Source organism: Xenopus tropicalis, chromosome 4, assembly GCF_000004195.4.
Source record: "Xenopus tropicalis strain Nigerian chromosome 4, UCB_Xtro_10.0, whole genome shotgun sequence".
In the NCBI taxonomy this organism is placed as follows: domain Eukaryota; kingdom Metazoa; phylum Chordata; class Amphibia; order Anura; family Pipidae; genus Xenopus; species Xenopus tropicalis.
In genome coordinates, this window is record NC_030680.2 from 31036704 (window position 1) to 31061830 (window position 25127).

Genomic DNA, 25127 nt, shown 5'->3' on the forward strand with positions numbered 1-25127 from the left:
TAAAAGAAACCCATAGCAACCTGTTAAAAAATCTAACATTTCCACAAATAGCACAAACAACGTAAACCAGCCAGCAGTGTGAGACTGCCATGCTAACCACTACATGGTACCATCTTGCAGAGTGCAGAATAGAATATGCCACAAGGGTATGTGCACATTGATGCCAAAGAGGCAGCCTCCCTTACAGGCCCAAATAAAGCACTGATCTTTGGTAACATTAAAGGGGATAATTCTAAATTATTTTCTATTGTGTTTGTCAAGCCAGATAAAATTCACTTACCCTATATAAATTATTGAAATCTTGTTTCCTTTAGTCTTGGATTTACACAGTCACAACTAGTAGGCAGGCGCCATTTTGTGGACACTGTTATTAAGGCAAGCATTGTATCATGCCAACATCTTGTTTATGTGCCAGAATGGGGGGACCTGATGCTCATGCCCATGCACTGGTTATAAAATTAAATGGTGAGGAGGGAGGCATATGACTAAGGCATAGAGGTGGAGCAGGCAATATATGATTGACAGCTGGGATTTTTAAATGATAGGTCCTCTTTAAGATGACACTTTGGCTTATGCCAGTCTATCCAGGCCCAGATTTGTAGCGAGGCCACAAAGGCCCGGGCCTAGGGCGGCAAACATTTAGGTGTGTCATGCCGCCCCGCCACAGCGAAGTTCTGCTCCCATACAGGGCAGTGGGGACCTCTCCCCACTGCTCCGTATGTGTTTATATCGGCGCCCGCGCAAATGCGCATGCATGCGCTGGGGGGGTGAGTTGCGAATGCGCATGTGTGCGATGGGGGGTGAGTTGCAAACGCGCATGCGCGGGGGACGGCTGAGCGGGGCAGCCTCGGGGCGCCGGGATTTGAAATCCGACGCTGAGTCAATCCAGATTGCCAGTATGGCCCAGAGCAATTTAAAGAGGGGGCAATTGCAGCTGCCTTAGGGCCCATACTCATGAAATACCCCAATACATTTTACTGGTTATTATATTTTAAATGCAATATGTTTTATAATAAAGAGCAGGGCAGAGCAAATCACTTTCATTGGGTAATGTAATAGGCACTAGATTGCCCAGGAGCAGTAACCCACAGCAACCAGCAGGCAGCATTTATTGGTTACCTGCTTAAAACCAAACATGGAGGCTAGCGCTTTATAAGCTGGCATGCTACAAAAAGAAGTGTCTAATAGGTGAGGCCAGCCATGCAACCCCAGCCACGAAAATGAACCCATGTAATTAGGGTTGCCACCCGGCCTACCTGGTAAAATAACAGCCAAGCCCTGGGCCAGTATTTACTGCCAATTTAGTTGCGGGTAAATTTACAATCCCTAGGTATTCCACCCCAGGCCCAATTTCGCTGAACTCCAAAGCCTTCTCTCTGCTCCCCCAAACCCTGCGTACACACCTAATCTGAAGAACGACAGTCCCTTCCAGGCCCAGCTAGCCCCAGAAACTTCACAACTCCACCCCCAAAATGTTGCAACTCCGCCCCCTCTGCCTGCCCCACCCACTACATTATTGGCTGGTAAGATCTGAAGAAAAAGGTGGCAAGCCTAAATGTAGAGAAAAAACCCTTGGCATCTCAAATTTTTCAGTGGTTTAAAATGAACTTGCAAAAGTCATTGCTACTAAAAGCAGCCCTTGCCTGGCTGAATAATTTTTTCTCTGGTTCTGACTCCTGAAAACCCTGTACTCTAGCAGAAGCCACAGTAGGATAACTGACTTAGAGACAAGGATAAACAAATATAGATTTCAGCTACAATTACAAATAACTTTCAAATCAAAAGGAAATACAGTGTGTCATTAATATATATTGGAAAGTTGCCAAGAATTACACTTCAATTTATTATCCAAAAAGCTGTTTGGGGTGTAGGACCCTTTTAGCCTACTTAACACTAATCTGTATATTAATTGGAAACTCCCCAGGTCCCAAGCATTCACATAAGAGGTCCCATAGATATGCAGCAGTGCCAGCTTTGCCAGTTCCATGGGCCCAAGAGCAGGGAATGAAAACCCTTTATAGTCAGAGCCTTGACAAGCAGTCGCCTGCTCTCTGTCTCGGTGTCACCTTTACTGTACAGTTTAATAAAACCGCACCATGATATCCAAAAGAGGTCAGTCCAATCCAATCTTTGTAACTGCCGATGACACGTTTCTAGTGAAGGAACACACGGCAGACTGATATACTGTGACATTAGATGTGACATTACACAGGGATGCTCCGAACTCCTGAAAGCATTCAGTGAAGAGATTCCACTGCCCCTTTATATATTAATAAACACTGAGCAGCCAGACTGATATACACAGATATACAGGGAGAAGGTTCTTCTACATAAATAGATATAAATCCACGCCATACAATACATTCAGTTATGTCCTCACACTTATTCACTCCCCTGACATTCTCCTCATTCCACACAGCACCGTGACCAAAGTGCATTACAGCAAGCACTGCCGAATACATTTATATTTAATGTGACTTGATATAGGGTGATCCAGTGAGGGCATCTGCATGTACAGATACAAATTCTCATACAAAGTCTGCTGATCCATTTGTATTGGGATAATGGGAAATACTATTAAATAGAAGCAAAGGCGATGAATATATATAGATGTCTCATAGATCCCTGCTCCAGCTGAACTGAGAAGTTGCATTGCAATAAGAATCACTGCAGGGAGCCCATTGTAGAGGGCTAGTTCTGCAGCGCTGCCTGCACACTGGGGACCCTACGGAGATGAAGCATTTTACTCTCCCAGGGGATTATTAGTGCAGAATTTCTTTAGCTGTAACTTGTGGTGAGGCAGAGGCTGTTCCCTTGGCATTAGAAAGATGGAAGGATGTGGGTTAAACAGACATTCCCTAGAACGTCACTACTAAATGCTTTTTTGTTAACTGCTCTTGATTATTCGTCCCACCAGCCCCTGCACAATTCTGTTTGCTGGATAAACTGGCCGGCTCTAAACGACTCTGCCCCTGTGTGTACTGTCATAAGGGGTGTCTGGCATGTACTTCTCCTGTGCTCCAAAGGACTCTGCCATTGTGTGTTGTCATAAGGGGTGTCTGAAATATAGTTCTTATATGCACCAAAGGACTCTGCCATTGTGTGTTGTTGTAAGGGGTGTCTGGAATATAGTTCTTATATGCACCAAAGGACTGTTCCACTGTGTGTTGTCATAAGGGGTGTCTGGAATATAGTTCTTATATGCACCAAAGGACTCTGCCATTGTGTGTTGTCATAAGGTGTGTCTGGAATATAGTTCTTATATGCACCAAAGGACTCTGCCATTGTGTGTTGTCATAAGGGGTGTCTGGAATATAGTTCTTATATGCACCAAAGGACTGTTCCACTGTGTGTTGTCATAAGGGGTGTCTGGAATATAGTTCTTATATGCACCAAAGGACTGTTCCACTGTGTGTTCTGTCATAAGGGGTGTCTGGCATGTAGTTCCCCTATGCACCAAAGGACTGTTCCACTATGTGTTCTGTCATGAGGGGTGTTTGGAATGTAGTTCCCCTATGCACCAAAGGACTGTTCCACTATGTGTTGTCATAAGGGGTGTCTGGAATATAGTTCTTATATGCACCAAAGGACTGTTCCACTGTGTGTTGTCATAAGGGGTGTCTGGAATATAAGGACTGTTACACTGTGTGTTCTGTCATAAGGGCTGTCTGGCATGTAGTTCCCCTATGCACCAAAGGACTGTTCCACTATGTGTTCTGTCATGAGGGGTGTTTGGAATGTAGTTCCCATATGCACCCCTGGAGATTTTTCCACTATGTGTTGTCATAAAGAGTGTCTGGAATATAGTTCTTCTATGCACCAAAGGACTGTTCCACTGTGTGTTTTGTCATAAGGGGTGTCTGGCATGTAGTTCCCCTATGCACCAAAGGACTGTTCCACTGTGTGTTTTGTCATGAGTGGTATTTGGAATGTAGTTCCCCTATGCACCAAAGGACTGTTCCACTTTGTGGCGTCATAAGGGGTGTCTGTCATGTAGTTCCCCTATGCACCAAAGGACTGTTCCACTGTGTGTTTTGTCATAAGGGGTGTCTGGCATGTAGTTCCCCTATGCACCAAAGGACTGTTCCACTATGTGTTCTGTCATGAGGGGTGTTTGGAATGTAGTTCCCCTATGCACCAAAGGACTGTTCCACTGTGTGTTTTGTCATAAGGGGTGTCTGGCATGTAGTTCCCCTATGCCCCAAAGGACTGTTCCACTGTGTGTTTTGACATAAGGGGTGTCTGGCATGTAAATCCCCTATGCACCAAAGGACTGTTCCACTATGTGTTCTGTCATGAGGGGTGTTTGGAATGTAGTTCCCCTATGCACCAAAGGAATGTTCCACTATGTGTTGTCATAAGGAGTGTCTGGAATATAGTTCTTCTATGCACAAAAGGACTGTTCCACTGTGTGTTCTGTCATAAGGGGTGTTTGGAATGTGGTTCCCCTATGCACCAAAGGACTGTTCCACTGTGTGTTTTGTCATAAGGGGTGTCTGGCATGTAGTTCCCCTATGCACCCCTGGAGATTTTTCCACTATGTGTTGTCATAAGGAGTGTCTGGAATATAGTTCTTCTATGCACCAAAGGACTGTTCCACTGTGTGTTCTGTCATAAGGGCTGTCTGGCATGTAGTTCCCCTTTGCACCAAAGGACTGTTCCACTGTGTGTTTTGTCATGAGGGGTGTTTGGAATGTAGTTCCCCTATGCACCAAAGGACTGTTCCACTTTGTGGCGTCATAAGGGGTGTCTGTCATGTAGTTCCCCTATGCACCAAAGGACTGTTCCACTGTGTGTTTTGTCATAAGAGGTGTCTGGCATGTAGTTCCCCTATGCACCAAAGGACTGTTCCACTATGTGTTCTGTCATGAGGGGTGTTTGGAATGTAGTTCCCCTATGCACCAAAGGACTGTTCCACTGTGTGTTTTGTCATAAGGGGTGTCTGGCATGTAGTTCCCCTATGCACCAAAGGACTGTTCCACTGTGTGTTTTGTCATAAGGGGTGTCTGGCTTGTAAATCCCCTATGCACCAAAGGACTGTTCCACTGTGTGTTTTGTCATAAGGGGTGTCTGGCATGTAGTTCCCCTATGCACCAAAGGACTGTTCCACTGTGTGTTTTGTCATAAGGGGTGTCTGGCATGTAAATCCCCTATGCACCAAAGGACTGTTCCACTATGTGTTCTGTCATGAGGGGTGTTTGGAATGTAGTTCCCCTATGCACCAAAGGAATGTTCCACTATGTGTTGTCATAAGGAGTGTCTGGAATATAGTTCTTCTATGCACAAAAGGACTGTTCTACTGTGTGTTCTGTCATAAGGGGTGTCTGGCATGTAGTTCCCTTATGCACCAAAGGACTGTTCCACTGTGTGTTTTGTCATGAGTGGTATTTGGAATGTAGTTCCCCTATGCACCAAAGGACTGTTCCACTTTGTGGCGTCATAAGGGGTGTCTGGCATGTAGTTCCCCTATGCACCAAAGGACTGTTCCACTGTGTGTTGTCATAAGGGGTGTCTGGAATATAGTTCCCCTATGCACCAAAGGACTGTTCCACTGTGTGTTTTGTCATAAGGGGTGTCTGGCATGTAGTTCCCCTATGCACCAAAGGACTGTTCCACTATGTGTTCTGTCATGAGGGGTGTTTGGAATGTAGTTCCCCTATGCACCAAAGGACTGTTCCACTGTGTGGCGTCATAAGGGGTGTCTGGCATGTAGTTCCCCTATGCACCAAAGGACTGTTCCACTATGTGTTCTGTCACGAGGGGTGTTTGGAATGTAGTTCCCCTATGCACCAAAGGAATGATCCACTATGTGTTCTGTCATGAGGGGTGTTTGGAATGTAGTTCCCCTATGCACCAAAGGACTGTTCCACTGTGTGTTTTGTCATAAGGGGTGTCTGGCATGTAGTTCCCCTATGCACCAAAGGACTGTTCCACTGTGTGTTTTGTCATAAGGGGTGTCTGGCATGTAAATCCCCTATGCACCAAAGGACTGTTCCACTATGTGTTCTGTCACGAGGGGTGTTTGGAATGTAGTTCCCCTATGCACCAAAGGAATGATCCACTATGTGTTCTGTCATGAGGGGTGTTTGGAATGTAGTTCCCCTATGCACCAAAGGACTGTTCCACTATGTGTTCTGTCATGAGGGGTGATTGGAATGTAGTTCCCCTATGCACCAAAGGACTGTTCCACTGTGTGTTGTCATAAGGGCTGTCTGGCATGTAGTTCCCCTATGCACCAAAGGACTGTTCTACTGTGTGTTGTCATAAGGGCTGTCTGGCATGTAGTTCCCCTATGCACCAAAGAACTGTTCCACTGTATGTTTTGTCATAAGGGGTGTCTGGCATGTAGTTCCCCTATGCACCAAAGGACTGTTCCACTGTGTGGCGTCATAAGGGGTGTCTGGCATGTAGTTCCCCTATGCACCAAAGGACCGTTGTGTGTTTTTTCATAAGTGTCTGGCATATAGTCCTCTCATGCTCCAAAAGTTTGTAGTCAGAAACTATGTGACTTTGTACACACTCTCATATGGCACTGAGTGGGCAGGCATTGTCACATTACAAAACTTTGCTAGAAATGTTCTCCAAATTAATATTGTCTAATTTCAAATTCTTTTACATCTATCTGAAAAAATGATATATTTCTGAATCCCGACAGCACCGGTAGCATTCGAGGATCCCATTTGAGGATTCAGTGTATGGTTTTGAGTGCGCATTGCTTGTTTTGCTGATTTCCTCCCAATTAAGAATGAAACCTTGATGTAAAGCAGTAGAAGGAGTCCTCGGGATATGGCTGTCTGCAAACCCCTAGTGGAAGGCCAGATGGGCTAATTAGTATTCTCATTTACAAAAGCTGCACTGATACCTGTGAAGTTGTTTTTGGTTAATCCCACAAGGTAACATTTACTGGAGTCTGTAATGCAAGGGAGAGAGTTCCTTCTGTCTTGTACGGCTATAGAATCTATTATCCAAAATGCTTGGAACTTGAGGTTTTCCGGATCTTTCCATAATTTGGATCACCAGACATAAATGCTGCTAAAAATTTTAATAAGGATTTATGCAGCTTTGTTACTATCAAGTACAGGAAATCCCTTCCTACTGGGATGAATCAAGCGCTGCTGCACCTACTGACACTGGGGAACCCTGGAGTTACATCACCTTCTGACCAGGAGGTAACTCCCGGGTTCCTTTCCCACCCATGGTCAATATGAACAAAACACTTGTACCTATAGAATCAGGCAATGATGTCATTTACATGCTGAACACTGAAAATAACACAATCACGTCAAAAATTGCAACAAAATGTGCACACAGTTGTATTTATTTTGGCAAATCAGATGCAACTGCACCAAGCACCTCGCCCCCTTGCGACCGCAATGATACTAGAATTCTGGGTTAAATGCTGAATTGTGGGAAAAAAACACTGCGCTCAAAATTGCACTTTGCTCACTGCACTTGCAGATGTAAATAAGCCCAATGATCTCAATTTCAGCAAAATACGGCAGCTAAAACCTGGTGAGCTCCTATAAAAGTCAATGGGAGGTGCATATTTCATATGCCAGTTATTATTTATGTTTCAAGTACCAGTATGGGATCTGTTATCCAGACTCAGGACTCAGGGATTCCATCCCTTAAGCCTGCTAAAAAATCATTGAAACATTAAATAAACTCAATAATAGTGATGAGTGAATTATTTTGCCAGGCATGGATTTGCAGTGTATTTCACCATTGGCAAAATGTTTCCGGAAACTTTCGCTGGCAAAATTCATGGTCACGTAAAAAAATGGGCGTGCGTCAAAAAAGACACCCGGCACCTGTGTTTTTTTACCTGTGCAGTTAAATCTATAAATATTGTAGCGACTGATAAAAAAGAGCCTGAAAAAACGGTTTTTATTTTTTTTCATAAAAATTGGAATTAAAAAAAATCTGCCTCTGTGACAAATTCCAGCACAGCTGAAAGCCAATGGGATTCCATACTTCCCTACTATTAGTGTATCCTTTCCATGCCTCAGGCAAAGGGATATTTAGGCAGATGCCAAGCAGGAGTGATGGCTCCCTGTCCTGAATATTATGGGCTTTCACAGAAAAGCGGGTGTGGAAAAGGTCAACATTTCTCCTGTAGGAAACTTCCTTGTCAGTCAGGTGTATATAGGAATATACATACATCTTTGTGCTTATAACAAAGCAACAGTAACGATGGCAGCATTAGCACATTAATTATGGAAGTACAGAGATCAGTGTGTGACTTCCGACCAAGCGAGGCGAGTTTCACACGTTCTTTATAAAGCAAGAAGACGTCGTAGGCAGATTAAAGAGCACTGTCAGGGAACGTGTCTGGGTAGTATTTCATAGTAACATCCTGAGTGCTGAGGCTCCCAGCTCTTCACACTTCCAGTGAAAAAAGAATGGAAAGACGTTCAGCGACGCAGACAAGCCAAGCTCACCCCCCCACGCGTTACACTAGTCTGCTGTGTCACCCGAAAATAGTTCCTTGTACCATCTGTTAATCCAGATATTTTCATTAACCATTTATCAGCCAGTACCTGCCATTGGCTATGGGGAGGGGGCAACAGGAACCCCCTCTAAATCATCCCTCTGCGCGGATTTGTGCCCATCACCATTGTGCCCAATGAATCAAAATGAACACAATCACAAGTGTATTTTTTTCACAAATTGGGTGCAAGCTGCAGCAAAAATATCAGAGTGGAGATTATATTATATCCGGAATGCGGCATTAAAATGCATTTGGCTTGTGATTATTTTGTCACAAGTCTAGTTTCCCTATTTGGGAACCCTGTGTTTAGGGTGGCAGTAGCTGCGTGGTTGCCAAAGCATCAATAGATGCACTTGGGAATGGTTTTTTTTAGAAGAGGCAGGGGGCACTCAGCACAATTATGCGGATGTGTAAGGAATGAAATCAAGAAACACAACATTTGTGTCAATTTTGGCAAATGACCATTCTATTGTCATAAAGGGGTAGTTCACAATTGAAACTTTTTGTATGATGTAGGCATTGATTTGCAATTGGTCTTAATTTTTTATTTTTTATGGTTTTTCATTTACATGCTCTCATTTATTGCTCTCCAGTTTCACAGCTATCTGGTTGCTAGTGTTCAATTTACCATAGTAACCAGGCAGTGGTTTGAACAAGAGTTGTCAATAAAGATGAATAGAAAAGAGTCTGGGCTCCCAGAGAAATGGAATAAGCACCCCAGATGGGCTTAGAGTATATTAATTGTGTTGCAGATCGCAAAGCTTAACTGAAGAAGAAACTTCATTAAGAACAGATCAATGCAACACTGTATATTTATTGTTCTGTAATCTACAAACCCATGTTTCACGCTTACACTGAGAATAACATCACAGTAAGTAAAAAGCCATGATCTACATTCAGCAAGCATTGGTTTTTGCATAGAATATCAATGAATATGAACATTTTTCAACATCAAAGTCCCTGTTTTCTCATTAGTTTATTAATGAGCTTATTAGTGATCACCAATGAGCCCTACAGCTTTACTGGACTCTTTGTGGCATTTTGTTTCTTTGTGAACTGTAAGTTAAGTTAATTAAGATATTTTATGATTTTGTTAAATGTGCACACTATGGGGCCCATTTACTTACTCACGAACGGGCCGAATGCGTCCGATTGCGTTTTTTTCGTAATGATCGGTATTTTGCGATTTTTTCGGAAAATTATCGCAACTTTTTCGTTACCAATACGATTTTTGCGGAAAAACGCGAGTTTTTCGTAGCCATTCCGAAAGTTGCGTTTTTTTCGTAGCTTTAAAACTTGCGCAAAAAGTTGCTATTTTTTCGTAGTGTTAAAACTTGCGCAAAACGTCGCGCCTTTTAAGTTTTAACGCTACGAAAAAAACGCAACTTTTCGCGCAAGTTTTAACGCTACGAAAAATCGCAACTTTCGGAATGGCTACAAAAAACTCGCGTTTTTTCGCGCAAATCGTATTGGTAACGAAAAAGTCGCGATAATTTCCGAAAAGTCGTAAAGGCGCCGAAAAAATCGCAAAAAATACGAAAAAATCGCAAAACGTTCGTTTCCAATCCGAATTTTTTCCATTCGGACTCGGATTCGACCCATAGTAAATGTGCCCCTATGTATATGAAGGTGAAATCCATGCAGTGGGAGGTGTATCTGACATTTCTTAGGGACACAATATATTGAAATGATGGGCATGCAATACAATCCATGGAGTCCTTTAAAGGAGAAGGAAAGGCTAAATCACTGGGGGTGCCAAATGTTATACAGTGATTGTAATCGCTTACTTGATACCTCTGGCCGGTGCTGTTAGGAGAACATGGCACCGGCCCAGGCTATATGCATGCGAGTGAGCAATTGAGCAGAAAAATCGGCTTTTCACTCTACTGTGTGAAGATCGAAAAAGGAAGGGGAAACGCTCGCTCACATACACCCCGGCCTGTGCAGTTTTCTCCTAACAGGAGCACTGGGGGTTTAAGGTAAGTGATTAAAGTCATTAGGGGGCGCCTAACATTTTAGCACCCTCAGTGATGTAGCCTTTCCTTCTCCATGTCTTAGAGTTCTTATGGACCCCAGTCTGCCCATGGCACACCCCCTACAGGCTGGGGGCCATACAAACCCATTGGCGGTCTCCAGTTGGACAGCCATCCAAGACATTAATGAGACCCAGATCATATTTGCATTATGTTAAACAGGGCTGATTTATTAGAGGGGCAGTGTACCACCTTGTTCAACATAATGAATAGGTACTTGTGCAGAACATACTTTTTGCCTCTTGTTTTAAACATGGAAAATCTGGGGCTTTTTGGTATTTCTTGAGCTAAACAGGACAAACAGGTAAAATTAAGCTACTCCATGGTTGTAATGGGGGAAATTGAGATTCCATCCCTTCACCCTTTGTTTTTGATTGTTTTGTAAGCAGGAGTTCAATGTGCAGGGGGATTATCTGATGAGTGGTATTCTGATTATCTACATGGAGTAGCTCTGGTTTCCCTATTCATTAAACTCAAGTTGAGCAAAGGTTGTTTCTGCCCTTTAATGATCCATTGGAAACTGTTTTGATGATTTAGACTTAATGATCTAAAAGAGCTATTTTATGGGTCCTAATGGATTGTTAAAGGGCAAAATTAAAAAAAAAAAAAAAAAAAACAATTGTGATAGATGCCCTTTAGTTTTTAAGCAATGTCAGTTATTTTTCCAGGGCTTATGGATGGAGTGTTAGAGCTCAGCATGGATACAATTCTTTTTGAGTCAAAAAAGAAATAAGGTTGAACAACCAAAAAAAAAAAAAAAAACAATTTAGTAACCAAAGCACATGCCCAAAATTTTAAAAAGTGGAATACTGGAACACACGTCCAATTTTTTTTAACCCTCTGTAGATTAACCTCTGTAGATAAACCCACTGAAGATAAACCCACTGTAGACTAAACCACATTAGACCAACTCCCTGTAGATAAACCCACTGTAGACTAAACCACATTAGACCAACCCCCTGTAGATAAACCACCTGTAGACTAAATCTCATTAGACCAACCCCCTATAGATAAACTACCTGTAGATTAAACCCCTGTAGATAAACCCACTGTAGACTAAACCACATTAAACCAACCCCCTGTAGATAAACCCACTGTAGACTAAACCACATTAGACCAACCCCCTGTAGATAAACCCACTGTAGACTAAATCTCATTAGACCAACCCACTGTAGACTAAACCACATTAGACCAACCCCCTGTAGATAAACCACCTGTAGATTAAACCTCTGTAGATAAACCCACTGTAGATTAAACCTTATTAGACCAACCCCCTGTAGATAAAACACCTGTAGATTAAACCACTGTAGATCAACCCACTGTAGACTAAACCACATTAGACCAACCCCCTGTAGATAAACCACCTGTAGATTAAACCACTGTAGATAAACCCAGTGTAGACTAAACCTCATTAGACCAACCCCCTATATATAAACCACCTGTAGATTAAACCACTGTAGATAAACCCACTGTAGATTAAACCTCATTAGACCAACCCCCTGTAGATAAAACACCTGTAGATTAAACCACTGTAGATTAAACCTCATTAGACTAACCCCCTGTAGATAAAACACCTGTAGATTAAACCACTGTAGATCAACCCTCTGTAGACTAAACCACATTAGATCAAACCAGTGTAGATCGACCCACTTTAGAGCAACCCCCTGTAGTTTCAGGGAAGTGCACAAATCTTGGTAAAATATGTATTTTACAGTTAAGTAGTTCCTCTGCTTTCATCTCACAGCACCTTACATTTCATCCAGCAGGAACAGTACTGTTTCTGGAACAGCTCGTATGCGACAGGGAATGGAACTTTGTTGGGAAGCCTGAATAAACTCTACCAGGGAAATATTTTGGCAGTAGAAAGAGAGGTTGATTAGAGCACCTTCGGGCAGGGGTGGGGCAGAATACAAATGATTTATTGGCTGGGCATTTAGCAGTGTTTGCTTGCCAAGTGCCAGCTGACTTCAGGTACTCAGAGATTCTGAGCAATAATCACAGGACAAATAAATGCTTCATGATTTTAAACTGTTTGCCGCCCTCCCATGGAACCACTAATTTGCTCTAGGACAAAATCACTGCCCTTACAAGTGAAAAGAACAGAGAAATGCTACGAGCATTTGAAACTAAACTGAAGTGCATCTCCATCACGGCTGCTGAGCAGTGGGTGGCTTTACAGATCCGATGTCTATCTTCCCCCTAAACAGCCCTGACAGTTTCCCAATGTACATGCACTGGGACATTTACTCCCTGGCCAACAAGTAGCAAAGTGGGTACTACTGTGTGGCTGCTATTGAGACTGCTTTACCGAACTCTAACGGGCTCTGCATATTATTTCTCTGGTCAAACAACAAACATGATTTAAAATGCAATTGTTCCACAACAAAAATGGACACCTAGTCACCGGTGGCCATGTCTTAAGCATATTTAACTGGTTGTTCTGACCAATATGGCAGCTCCACCTAATATTAACAGATAGAATAAACCCATAAACATGATTTCCTTAATAATTATAGTAAAACTGGGAGAATTAAAGCCCAACTTGTACTTTCCCTTTAAACAAATATCTAAACACCTACTGCATGAACAAAATAGTGCCGCAGATATGAAACAGTGCTACTTGGAGAAGAAATGTTATAAAAGGATTAAAATAAATAGTATATGAATATATTGGTATATGTGAGTATATGTGATATACAGGGATGATATGTTAGTATTACTGGCACTCCCCAGTGCCTAAGGATATAGAGGATATAATTACCGGGCTCAGATTGCCACAAGCACAACATACACATGATTTAATTCACATGAGATTCCATTAACCAGTGCTTGACCCCGACCAAGAGCACATACTGTATGTACATGGCAAAGGTTATCTGAACTCACAATAAGCAATTGTTCTGCATACTATTTCACTGGGCTACTTGGCTTTTCGCCGCACATTTCTAAGCACAAAAGTCACCATTTAATATATTGAGCCTTTTTATTGTGGTTAACAGCTTTTGCCTTGAACCGTAACTGCTTTGTGGAAACCAGGGAAACACTTCTTTTGTTTGCCAGATATTCAAGGCTATTGCTGCCGGCGGCGGCAGGAGTGGGGAGGCATCTCACAATCTCACTTTCTGGCTGGACTTCAGCGGATATTACCTTGAGACAGTTGAGTGTTAATTGGCAGAATTAGTGTTTAATAAAGAATCGCTCCCGGCGGGAACAAGAACTGAAATGGAATAAGCATTGCGGTCTGTGTGGATTTACCCTGAGTTTGAGCCGTGGAACCCACTAAGAATTCATTAATCATTTCATTATAAAGCTCTGACATGGGACCAACCTGGAGAATTTCTAAGTCATTGCCCCAAGATGCATCCTCATTGGCCAACCATTCAACATATTGTTACACCACTTTTTAATTAGATTGATTTAGCAGGTAATCATGCACATTACTTATTATGGGTAATACTATATCATTCAACATATGGCTTACTGCCTAACTGATTAAGCCAGTCAGTCCCATTAGGGATTTTCTTGACCATTCATTTAATTAACCCTGTAAGGTATCATGTAAGCCACTGACTTGCATATGTATGGTAATATCACACGGCACAAGCTGTATCCATAGCATTAGCGTGAAGGGAGCTCTCCCTTTTGACGTTGAAGTGTCCCACCTCCCTCCTTTCCCCAAAAACTTACCCAAAAGAGGAGGTTGAAGACGAACATGAGATATTTCATACAGTGTAGGCAGTTCTGAGCCATCCTGCACCTCTTCAGCTCTAGGAGGAAAATGAAGGAGAGATCCAAGTAAAACACCACGTATTTGTTTCCCTTTGGGGAAGTGTACTTGGATTTGGTGGCTTTGGGACCTGGATTGGTGTGGAACCCAAAAAAGGAACCACCTGCTGATGCCCCAAATTGGCCTCCGTAGAGGCTACTGTAACGGCGGAAGGCACCCCCCTTAGGCAGAGAGTAGTCCTTGCTGTCCAGGGATGGACTGCGATGGTAAGTGGATTCATCAGTACTCGACCGTCTCATGGCTTAGCTGGGTGTACTGTCCTGTAGAGCTGGATAGGGGGAGCTGAAGCTTTTAACTTGAAAGGGTTTCCCCCCCTTAAACTTAATTTGTAATGTCAATCCATGGGGAAAATCACAGTCCCATTATCCGAATGTGGGTGATGCAGAGAGCAAGTACTTTAGAGTCAGAGTTATAATTCAGAGTACCAATCCCTCTCCAGCATAAGTGCCCATGCCATCAGGAAATCCCTAAAGCAGTGAGTTAGGAAGGTCCCCTCTCGCCTCCTCGGCATGTCTCTGTGCAGGACACATGAGCTCCTAGATATCTCAGAGGTGCAGGTGGCATGTCCCTGTTTCTCCTGCTGCAGCCGCTTCTCTTCTCTCGCTCACTTATCTCTCATCCTCTCTGCGATCTCTCACACACACGGAATGAGCTTCATTCACACTGCTCTCCTCTACTCCACATACCGGCATACACACACGCTCACCAACACACTCTCTCTCTCTTTCCAAAGCTCCTTCCCTCCTTTCCCTAGCTCTCTCTTTTCTGCATGCAGTGGAAGCAGTTTCTCTGTGGTCAACTCCTGAATCTGAACAGAGAGTGCGAGGGGGAGAGAGAGAGAGACTTCTCCTACTGGCTTATTTATGCATGCTCAGCACTCTCGCACTCGCTAAGGCAGCTTCCCTCCTCCTAGCCAATCACAAAATGATCTCGGCCCATCATCACAGTCTCCGGCTCACTGAGCGAGGACATGACAATAATGTGTGCCCCCCTTATCCCATCACTGAAGTGGTTAATCGATCAATAACCCCCCTGAGGCTACAAAGAATGATTATTAACTCTTTCAGTGTCCCAAAAGGAATTGCAAAACTGTTTTCTATGATAAGCCTCCTTACCTGTACATCAACCTAACTGCCAATATATTGCATGGGATAATGATCCTCCAGGCCATTGTACAGTGCACTTTATGATAATGAACATACTTCTAAATCCCAATAATGAGCCTACAGCTCTCTACAAGGAGTCACTCAGAACTCTATTACCTTTGTCTAATTAACACCGGCTTTGCAGAATATCGACCAATACCAATTCCTATGGAAATGCTGCAATGTATAATTGTGCAGAGTATCTTTACCTGCATCTACCTACATACTTCCCAACCTGCAGCTGTATAGTGATGCTGAGTATTGCTATTAATTGTATGCAGTGGTGATTTCCCTAATCTGAAATGTAATTTGGAGCACCATTCCCAAGCTATCACCATTGCATTATGCTGTGCTTGTTAACGCTGGTTCTGGATTATTATTTTTACAGGGAAGAAATATTCAGGAAATAGCAAAAAAATTGCTTATTTGAAGAAAAAAGCAATTCTGGATAAAAGGTTTTTAAATGACAGATGCTCTGACAGTATTATAATGCCCTTCCATGATAGCAATGCAGGAATGTCATGCTAAGCATTATCTTTCAAGAAAAGAAGCCTAGGGCAAAATAAATGACATATATAAAATATTAGTTAAAAAATATATAATTAAAAAATGTGATTGGATGTGACCAGTCACCATCAAGGGAGACACAGGGGTCGGTAGAGCTCTTCTGCCCTTTAGTATGAAAGAAGAAACATAACACTGTATTCACTGAATTAGTGAGGGGGGAGTGCTGACAAATAGAGCCACTTTTTCTCCAGGGTAAGGCAAGTATTTAACACCCATAAAAGACTTGACACAAAATGTCACAGCAGTTGCTACATATATGCTGCATGTGGCCAGTGGAAGTGCTAGTGGGGTGCAAGATCAGGGGATGCTGACACTAATCCAGATCAGAAGACGCTGACACTAACCAGATCAGGGTCAGTGATCATTTTTCCTACTTGTGAGCTGGTGAAAGTCAATAAGGGAAACATTTTGAACTATATGTTCCCAGCATCACTACATCTACTTTGAGTCTGCCATTAAGTTGCCATATACATTCTGCCAGATGGGAAGGACAGGTCTGTGGATAAGACTTGTTCATTGTCACTTCTTTAAACTGAAATACCCTTTGTAAAACATAGCTTTCCCATTACATTTAATTAATGGCCTTTACCCCCACTGCTTTCCATATAAGCCTTAATACAATATTGCGTTCCATATTACCCTTAATGTATTTGTTTTAGCACATAAAGTGATAGGCCTTGCAGTGTAATTAGAGGTTTCAGCACCATGGAGAGCGGCACCCTACACCCAGTGTAAGAGGATTCTGACTCCCATCAAATGACATTATTTCTACTAGGGAAGCACTGAATCCATCTTTTTTGGATTCTGATGAATATTGATTCCTCCACAAAAAGATTCCAAATACAAAACCAAATTCTATTTTTGCATATTCAGATTTGAGAAACAAACAAATTGCAACAGTGAACAAAATACTGTGTCCCTGACTAGCATACAGCAGGCTCAGTGCCCCAAACAGTGCTGTTTGGTAGTTACACCACCGGTCCCCTTGTAGGTTTTGTGGGTTCTGAGTGAGCATAAAATATGGTGTATTGGCGCAGTAAGAGAACAAAAATAACCCATTTGTTTTATGCCCAATTTTACACTGTTTTTCCAACTCCCCATCCTTGCACATATCCGTACGTATAGCCAGATACACAGTCAGGGAACAGTTTGGAATACACTCGGCTCGCCGTCTCCATGAGATTTTTGGAAAGCTTTGAGAAACAGATGGGCAGAGAGATAGCTAAAGGTGGGGGAGCTGGGTGGAGGGGCAAGCACTATTCTGATGCTGGCAGAAGCAATAGAGTTAGGGGCTGTGTGAGAAAGATACACAAAAGTGGCAATAAATAAAGGAGGAAAGTGAAAGAGGAAGCAAATGGCAAAGTAAAAAGCAAATGTTCTATATTTACTTAATTTATGTTGACTTTTCGTCACCAGCTTTCCAGCAAAGCTCCCCCCACATATTACCCCCATTTCACTTTTGCTCAGCCTATGGCTACACCACTGAGAGGGATCTAAGTCCAGGCTGATAACAGCGGTTAATATGGCCCCTTAGTGTAATGGCCCATATAGGGGCATCCCAACAGCCTGTCAGCATTTACACATATCATGCAGTTTAGAAAGAACCACAATGGGTCTGTCTTGACCTACCTTATGATCCTATGCTGTGGTTTGTACAGGGACCAAACGGTCAGATCATGCCCATTTAGCCCACTGCATTGGTGCCAAAAGGGGGTAAAAATGCACTTGTTTGGTGACTTTGCCAAATGGGCAGATCTAGCCAGTTTAAAAGTGGCCAGTATGTGTCGCAAGTTGACCAATTAGCCTGTGGACCAAAGGGATGGATACTGTACAAGGGGCAATACACATGTATTTATTGTTCCATTCATTCAGTCCCAAGTGCCTCATTACTTGCCTAGCATTCAGCTTCCAAAAAACTACTGACTTCTGAATCCAAAATGACTTGCATTGTTGGCAGTAACGGATATCATGAAAAAAGACAATGAAATACACAAAGCATGCCTAATGCACCCTGGCCTTGTGACTGCACCAGATGCTCTTATGTGCACTGCTTTGGGTTAATGTACGTCTCCAGATGTTCTTCCCCCCGTTAATAAACACTATGATATCTGTTTCTAATAATGGCCATAATGAGGAAATATCTGCAGGTCCTCGACTGATCACACAGCAGCCAGGACCGACTACAGTGAGTATCCAATCTTGCATTATTAAGCGGCTCCGCGCCTTGGGGAGGCATTTAAAGGATGCATTAATTATGAACTGTTCATATTTATAAACCTGCAGGTCAGAGAGATGTCTGTACGTGTGTTTGTGAGTGACATTTAGCCCTATCACACGGAGCAATAAAGTTGTGTGGAGCGACAGTTGGGCTAGCGGGAGCAGCCATACCCAGCAAGGAAATACCTTCTACTATACCTATCTACTATAGGCACCAACTCTCCCTACTATACCTGCTATCCCACAGCCAAAGTCCCTTCCCAGAGGCTATTATCCCCCACTGCTACAATAGGCACCATCTCTCCCTACTATACCTGCTATCCCACAGCCCCAGTCCCTTCCCAGAGGCTATTATCCCCCCACTGCTACTATAGGCACCATCTCTCCCTACTATACCTTCTATCTCACAGCCACAGTCCCTTCCCAGAGGCTATTATCCCCCACTGCTACTATAGACACCATCTCTCCCTACTATACCTGCTATCCCACAGCCCCAGTCCCTTCCCAGAGGCTATTATCCCACTGCTACTATAGACACCATCTCTCCCTACTATACCTGCTATCCCACAGCCACAGTCCCTTCCCAGAGGCTATTATCCCCCCACTGCTACTATAGGCACCATCTCTCCCTACTATTCCTGCTATCCCACAGCCACAGTCCCTTCCCAGAGGCTATTATCCCCCCACTGCTACTATAGGCACCATCTCTCCCTACTATTCCTGCTATCCCACAGCCATAGTCCCTTCCCAGAGGCTATTATCCCCCCACTGCTACTATAGGCACCATCTCTCCCTACTATACCTGTTATCCCACAGCCACAGTCCCTTCCCAGAGGCTATTATCCCACTGCTACTATGGGCACCATCTCTCCCTACTATACCTGCTATCCCACAGCCACAGTCCCTTCCCAGAGGCTATTATCCCACTGCTACTACAGGCACCATCTCTCCCTACTATACCTGCTATCCCACAGCCACAGTCCCTTCCCAGAGGCTATTATCCCCCCACTGCTACTATAGGCACCATCTCTCCCTACTACTTGCTATCCCACAGCCCCAGTCCCTTCCCAGAGGCTATTATCCCCCACTGCTACTATAGGCACCATCTCTCCCTACTATACCTGCTATCCCACAGCCACAGTCCCTTCCCAGAGGCTATTATCCCACTGCTACTATAGGCACCATCTCTCCCTACTATACCTGTTATCCCACAGCCACAGTCCCTTCCCAAAGGCTATGATCCCCCCACTGCTACTATAGGCACCATCTCTCCCTACTATACCTGCTATCCCACAGCCACAGTCCCTTCCCAGAGGCTATTATCCCACTGCTACTATAGGCACCATCTCTCCCTACTATACCTGCTATCTCACAGCCACAGTCCCTTCCCAGAGGCTATTATCCCCACTGCTACTATAGGCACCAACTCTCCCTACTATACCTGCTATCCCACAGCCAAAGTCCCTTCCCAGAGGCTATTATCCCCCACTGCTACAATAGGCACCATCTCTCCCTACTATACCTGCTATCCCACAGCCCCAGTCCCTTCCCAGAGGCTATTATCCCCCCACTGCTACTATAGGCACCATCTCTCCCTACTATACCTTCTATCTCACAGCCACAGTCCCTTCCCAGAGGCTATTATCCCACTGCTACTATAGACACCATCTCTCCCTACTATACCTGCTATCCCACAGCCCCAGTCCCTTCCCAGAGGCTATTATCCCACTGCTACTATAGACACCATCTCTCCCTACTATACCTGCTATCCCACAGCCACAGTCCCTTCCCAGAGGCTATTATCCCCCCATTGCTACTATAGGCACCATTTCTCCCTACTATACTTGCTATCCCAAAATCTTTTCCTAGAAGCTATTATCCCACCTGCTCTCCAACAGCCCCAGTTCTTTCCCAGAGGTTATTGAATGCTGCTTTATGTCCCTTCATGGCATATTATGAGGCATGAGCATTGGGGTACCAGAACTGACACAATTTGTTCCACCCCCCTACACTGATGAAAGCAACTAGAACACAATTTACTAAGTAGGTACAAATTACATAAGTAGCGCACAAACGGTTAACTCTTTAGCGGGTACCTGCATTTTCACAAGAATAAAGGGAAATCTGTGAAAAAACAACTTTGCATTGAAAAAAGAGCTTGCAATCTCACGGTCCCTTCCTCAGAGAGGAGCTGTACTAAAACTTTCAGAAGTTAGTATTCCTGATTAGCATAAGGTGGATGTGCGCTGCCGTGCGACTGTAATTTATGGCTCTAATTATCTATTCCGGCTCGTCAAAAAAAGGGCCCTACGCCACCCGTTCTGTAATCAAAGAAATCGCAGAGCGTGCCAAGCTAGAAGATTAGCCCTGATTTTATGGGTATCTAGCGTCTGCCAAGATGTAAGGGTCTAAAAAAAAAAAACCAGCATGAATGATGGGAATGAGAATATGCACTGGGTGTAAAACAAGGCAAAGTCTTAAAATCCTACGGAAATTCTAAGCTCACACAAAGGGTTAAAACACTATTTGCTTGGGGTGTTTCAATGGCTGTAGATTTGCCCTCTCTCCTTGTGACCTATGTGTCTTATACTCCAGGCAAGCCCTCAATGGGGGCATCCAGAGCACTGTATTTACTTGGGGGTCATTCAGTGCCAGGTTAATAGATTAATGTGCCCAAGGCCTTTACTAAGGGCAGACAGAAGAGGTACGTGCCCAACGTCAATGTATGCCCCTTAGTCCTCATTTAAAAAGCACTTGCATTGGGGGTCAGGCAGTACTCTGCTAATTCAGCATTGCTGGGCACAGGCACCACTGTATTCATGGGGCAAACACAGGTCTCTAAGCTCTATAAATGTAACTACTGAAAGCAGTATCTGTGCCCTTTCTATTCTTGCCACTGCTGGTTCTGACAACTGGAACAATATAGCAGAAGCCAGCTGGTTAAACAATAAAACCCGTAGAGAAGCATGCTATTTGTTTCTGCTACATTGTTTGGAAAGTCAGGACCAGCAGAGCAGAACTCCAATAACATTTACAAATACGATAACTTGAAAAACGATAAGAAATATTTGGTTAATGTATATTGAACACTTGCTGAGAACCACACCAGCCCTGCATTAATCCTTGCTTCCCGTGGAAAAAGAGGCTTTTAAATGCTTTTCCTGTAACAGCAAAAGTAGACAGCACTTCCTGTAAATATACCTTAGTTCTTTCTGAAGGTTTACATTCCCTTACAGAATAAAAAGCTCTCCCGCCCACAGTGACATGGCACCAGGCTCCGAGGCAGGGCATACTCAGTGTCACAGTGCCCACAGCTCTCCCACCATTCCGCTACATTGTGCCGTTGTTATGTAAGCGCTTTGTGCTGATCGTTAGCTGGGTTTCTGTGTAGTGCTAATGATGCCGCGCTACTGTACTGAGAGCCCAGCAGCGCACTCTGCTCCCCTTAAACCACAGTATTGATTGCTTTGCTTGAACTAAGGAAATCAGAAGTCGAGCTGTCGTGTATCTCTTGAGCGGTGCCTCCAACAAGCCGGGCGACGGCAGCTGCCCGATTCTGTGGATTTCACATTACCCTGGCCTGCCGTACAGCTTGTGAATCAGGGGCCGGCCTGCTAGGATTTGTTTCCAATTATGAACTGCAATGTCGCAGGCTGCTGAATCTGACAAGGTATCGAAGTGCCATTTAAACGTCCCTAGACATTCTGTGCCTTGTTAAATTATATCTTCATTGGCTTTAAAGATTTTATATACAGTGGCTTGCAAAAGTATTCGGCCCCCTTGAACTTTTCCACATTTTGTCACATTACAGCCACAAACATGAATCAATTTTATTGGAATTCCACGTGAAAGACCAATACAAAGTGGTGTACACGTGAGAAGTGGAACGAAAATCATACATGATTCCAAACATTTTTTTTACAAATAAATAACTGCAAAGTGGGGTGTGCGTAATTATTCAGCCCCCTTTGGTCTGAGTGCAGTCAGTTGCCCATAGACATTGCCTGATGAGTGCTAATGACTAAATAGAGTGCACCTGTGTGTAATCTAATGTCAGTACAAATACAGCTGCTCTGTGACGGCCTCAGAGGTTGTCTAAGAGAATATTGGGAGCAACAACACCATGAAGTCCAAAGAACACACCAGACAGGTCAGGGATAAAGTTATTGAGAAATTTAAAGCAGGCTTAGGCTACAAAAAGATTTCCAAAGCCTTGAGCATCCCACGGAGCACTGTTCAAGTGATCATTCAGAAATGGAAGGAGTATGGCACAACTGTAAACCTACCAAGACAAGGCCGTCCACCTAAACTCACAGGCCGAACAAGGAGAGCGCTGATCAGAAATGCAGCCAAGAGGCCCATGGTGACTCTGGATGAGCTGCAGAGATCTACAGCTCAGGTGGGGGAATCTGTCCATAGGACAACTATTACTCGTGCACTGCACAAAGTTGGCCTTTATGGAAGAGTGGAAAGAAGAAAGCCATTGTTAACAGAAAACCATAAGAAGTCCCGTTTGCAGTTTGCCACAAGCCATGTGGGGGACACAGCAAACATGTGGAAGAAGGTGCTCTGGTCAGATGAGACCAAAATGGAACTTTTTGGCCAAAATGCAAAACGCTATGTGTGGCGGAAAACTAACACTGCACATCACTCTGAACACACCATCCCCACTGTCACATATGGTGGTGGCAGCATCATGCTCTGGGGGTGCTTCTCTTCAGCAGGGACAGGGAAGCTGGTCAGAGTTGATGGGAAGATGGATGGAGCCAAATACAGGTCAATCTTGGAAGAAAACCTCTTGGAGTCTGCAAAAGACTTGAGACTGGGGCGGAGGTTCACCTTCCAGCAGGACAACGACCCTAAACATAAAGCCAGGGCAACAATGGAATGGTTTAAAACAAAACATATCCATGTGTTAGAATGGCCTAGTCACAGTCCAGATCTAAATCCAATCGAGAATCTGTGGCAAGATCTGAAAACTGCTGTTCCCAAACGCTGTCCATCTAATCTGACTGAGCTGGAGCTGTTTTGCAAAGAAGAATGGGAAAGGATTTCAGTCTCTAGATGTGCAAAGCTGGTAGAGACATACCCTAAAAGCCTGGCAGCTGTAATTGCAGCAAAAGGGGGTTCTACAAAGTATTAACTCAGGGGGCATATAAAAGCAACATACATGTGCCGAAAGTTATATTCTGCAGCTCTCTAATGTACAGTTATGCTTTAAGGAACAGTAACCCGTATCCATACCTCCCAACTGTCCCGAAACCTCGTTTCGTACGGTATTCGGTGCGTGTATGGCAAGTCGGTGAGTCCATATCGCAGGAAGCTGCTGATATCGGTCGACTCGCTGATCTGCCCGGTTTAAAGATTTTGATCGGATGCCATAGAAGGCGCCTGAGCAAAATCTGTCTTCGGGGCTGAATCAGCAGAAGGAGGTAGAAATCCTATTGTTTCTACTTCCTTACCTGCCTTTTTAGCCCTGAACGGTTAGTGGCGGATTGTATGATCTTTCGTGCGACCATCGGTGTGTGACCACCTTTAATGAAAGCTAAAAAATATACAAATTTTATTAAAAAGTAGCTTTTGGCAGAAAGCCCAGAAATCTTAATGTGTCACCTGCACTTAGATACATTGTTTCTCACTTTTAATTAAATAAGTGGGCTTTTGGCAGAGAGCCCAGAAAGGTAAAAAGCCCCCCCTGCACTGAGGTACAATTGTAACTAATAAGCTAAACAGGTCTCATAGGTGAACTTGCAGCTAAAAAGGCAATTTCACCTTTTTTAAGCAAAACTGTAATAACACAGAAATGTGTTCAAACTTTTAATAACCTGCCAAATTTAGTCAAATGGGAGTGGCATTTAGGGGCGTGGTCTCAAAAATGGGCATGGCCAAAAGCTTTCACTGCGCTGTGCGTGCTATTTATTTTTTCCCCGCTTTCCGTTTTCAAAATGTTGGGAGGTATGCATAACCATAAAAAAATATTTATTTACATCGAATTCCTAATTTTTCCTGCCCTGTGCATGTATATCTGTTGGGACCTCTCTTTTACACCCCCCCAACACCTCTATAGTCAATGAACTGGCTGAAGAGACTTATCACTGAGCACCTCATATGCTATGGACTAGCAATAAGCAATAGATACTTGCCAGTACCTGGGGAGCAATTGCCTTGATGACTGACCATTAAAAGGCACATAACTTTTTCATAAACAAAAAACAGGGAGGCAGATATACAGCAGGCAGGACCCAGGCTGCATCTAGTGGCATGCTGCTGGCCATGGAGAGTTGGGATGAAGCTTGGACATTGTCGCTTTAAGAATCCATGACTGACTTGATGTCCTACAGCTCCCAACATGCTCTGTAACTTTGCACCTCTGACCTACATGCCCCCCTACCTGCCCTTATGAATGCACTGCTGCAAGTGCATACGGCGCAGTATTTATAGGTGCAGCTGCAGGAATTCATTTAGTGGGGCACAGCACAAAAAATGGCAGATTGTGCCTGGTTAATGCCCATTGCCACCATCAGACTGGGAGCCTGACCCCAAAGGCCCCTGCCACTACTGGCTGTATTCCAACAATGATCATATTCATCCAATCCCACCCCCATCCCACCATTGATACAATCTGCTGCCTCAAACACTTGCTGCACACACATACTCCCTGCCAACCTCAATGGGCAGGCCCTGTGTGGTGGGGCCCAATAGGTCAGCCTAACCTTGCCCTTTGCACCCTGCCCTCCACATCAAAAATGGTGTTTTAATGAACTAGTTGCATTTAGTAGTTGGAATTTGTCCTTCTTGAATTTGACTGGGGTGACTTTGTAATTCAAATGTTGCTTATATCTGTACATATTTGTAACTGCCTGTTATCTACCCCTGTAATATATTGG

General features: G+C 43.8%; 1 protein-coding gene across 4 annotated transcripts in view; it reads right to left on the reverse strand.

Moving 5' to 3' along the window:
- The window catches only part of LOC100492951 (tetraspanin 4), a 329574-nt gene that overhangs the window by 128243 nt on the left and 176204 nt on the right, over positions 1-25127 (reverse strand). For 3 of the 4 annotated variants that reach the window (XM_031900608.1, XM_031900607.1, XM_031900609.1), the window contains one exon: positions 14212-14291. In XM_031900608.1, the coding sequence (XP_031756468.1) occupies positions 14212-14274 (63 nt within the window). In that variant the 5' untranslated portion in view covers positions 14275-14291. Of the gene's footprint in view, positions 1-14211; positions 15181-25127 lie in introns of those variants that run through there. The other variant, XM_002936032.4, reaches the window with a different exon arrangement.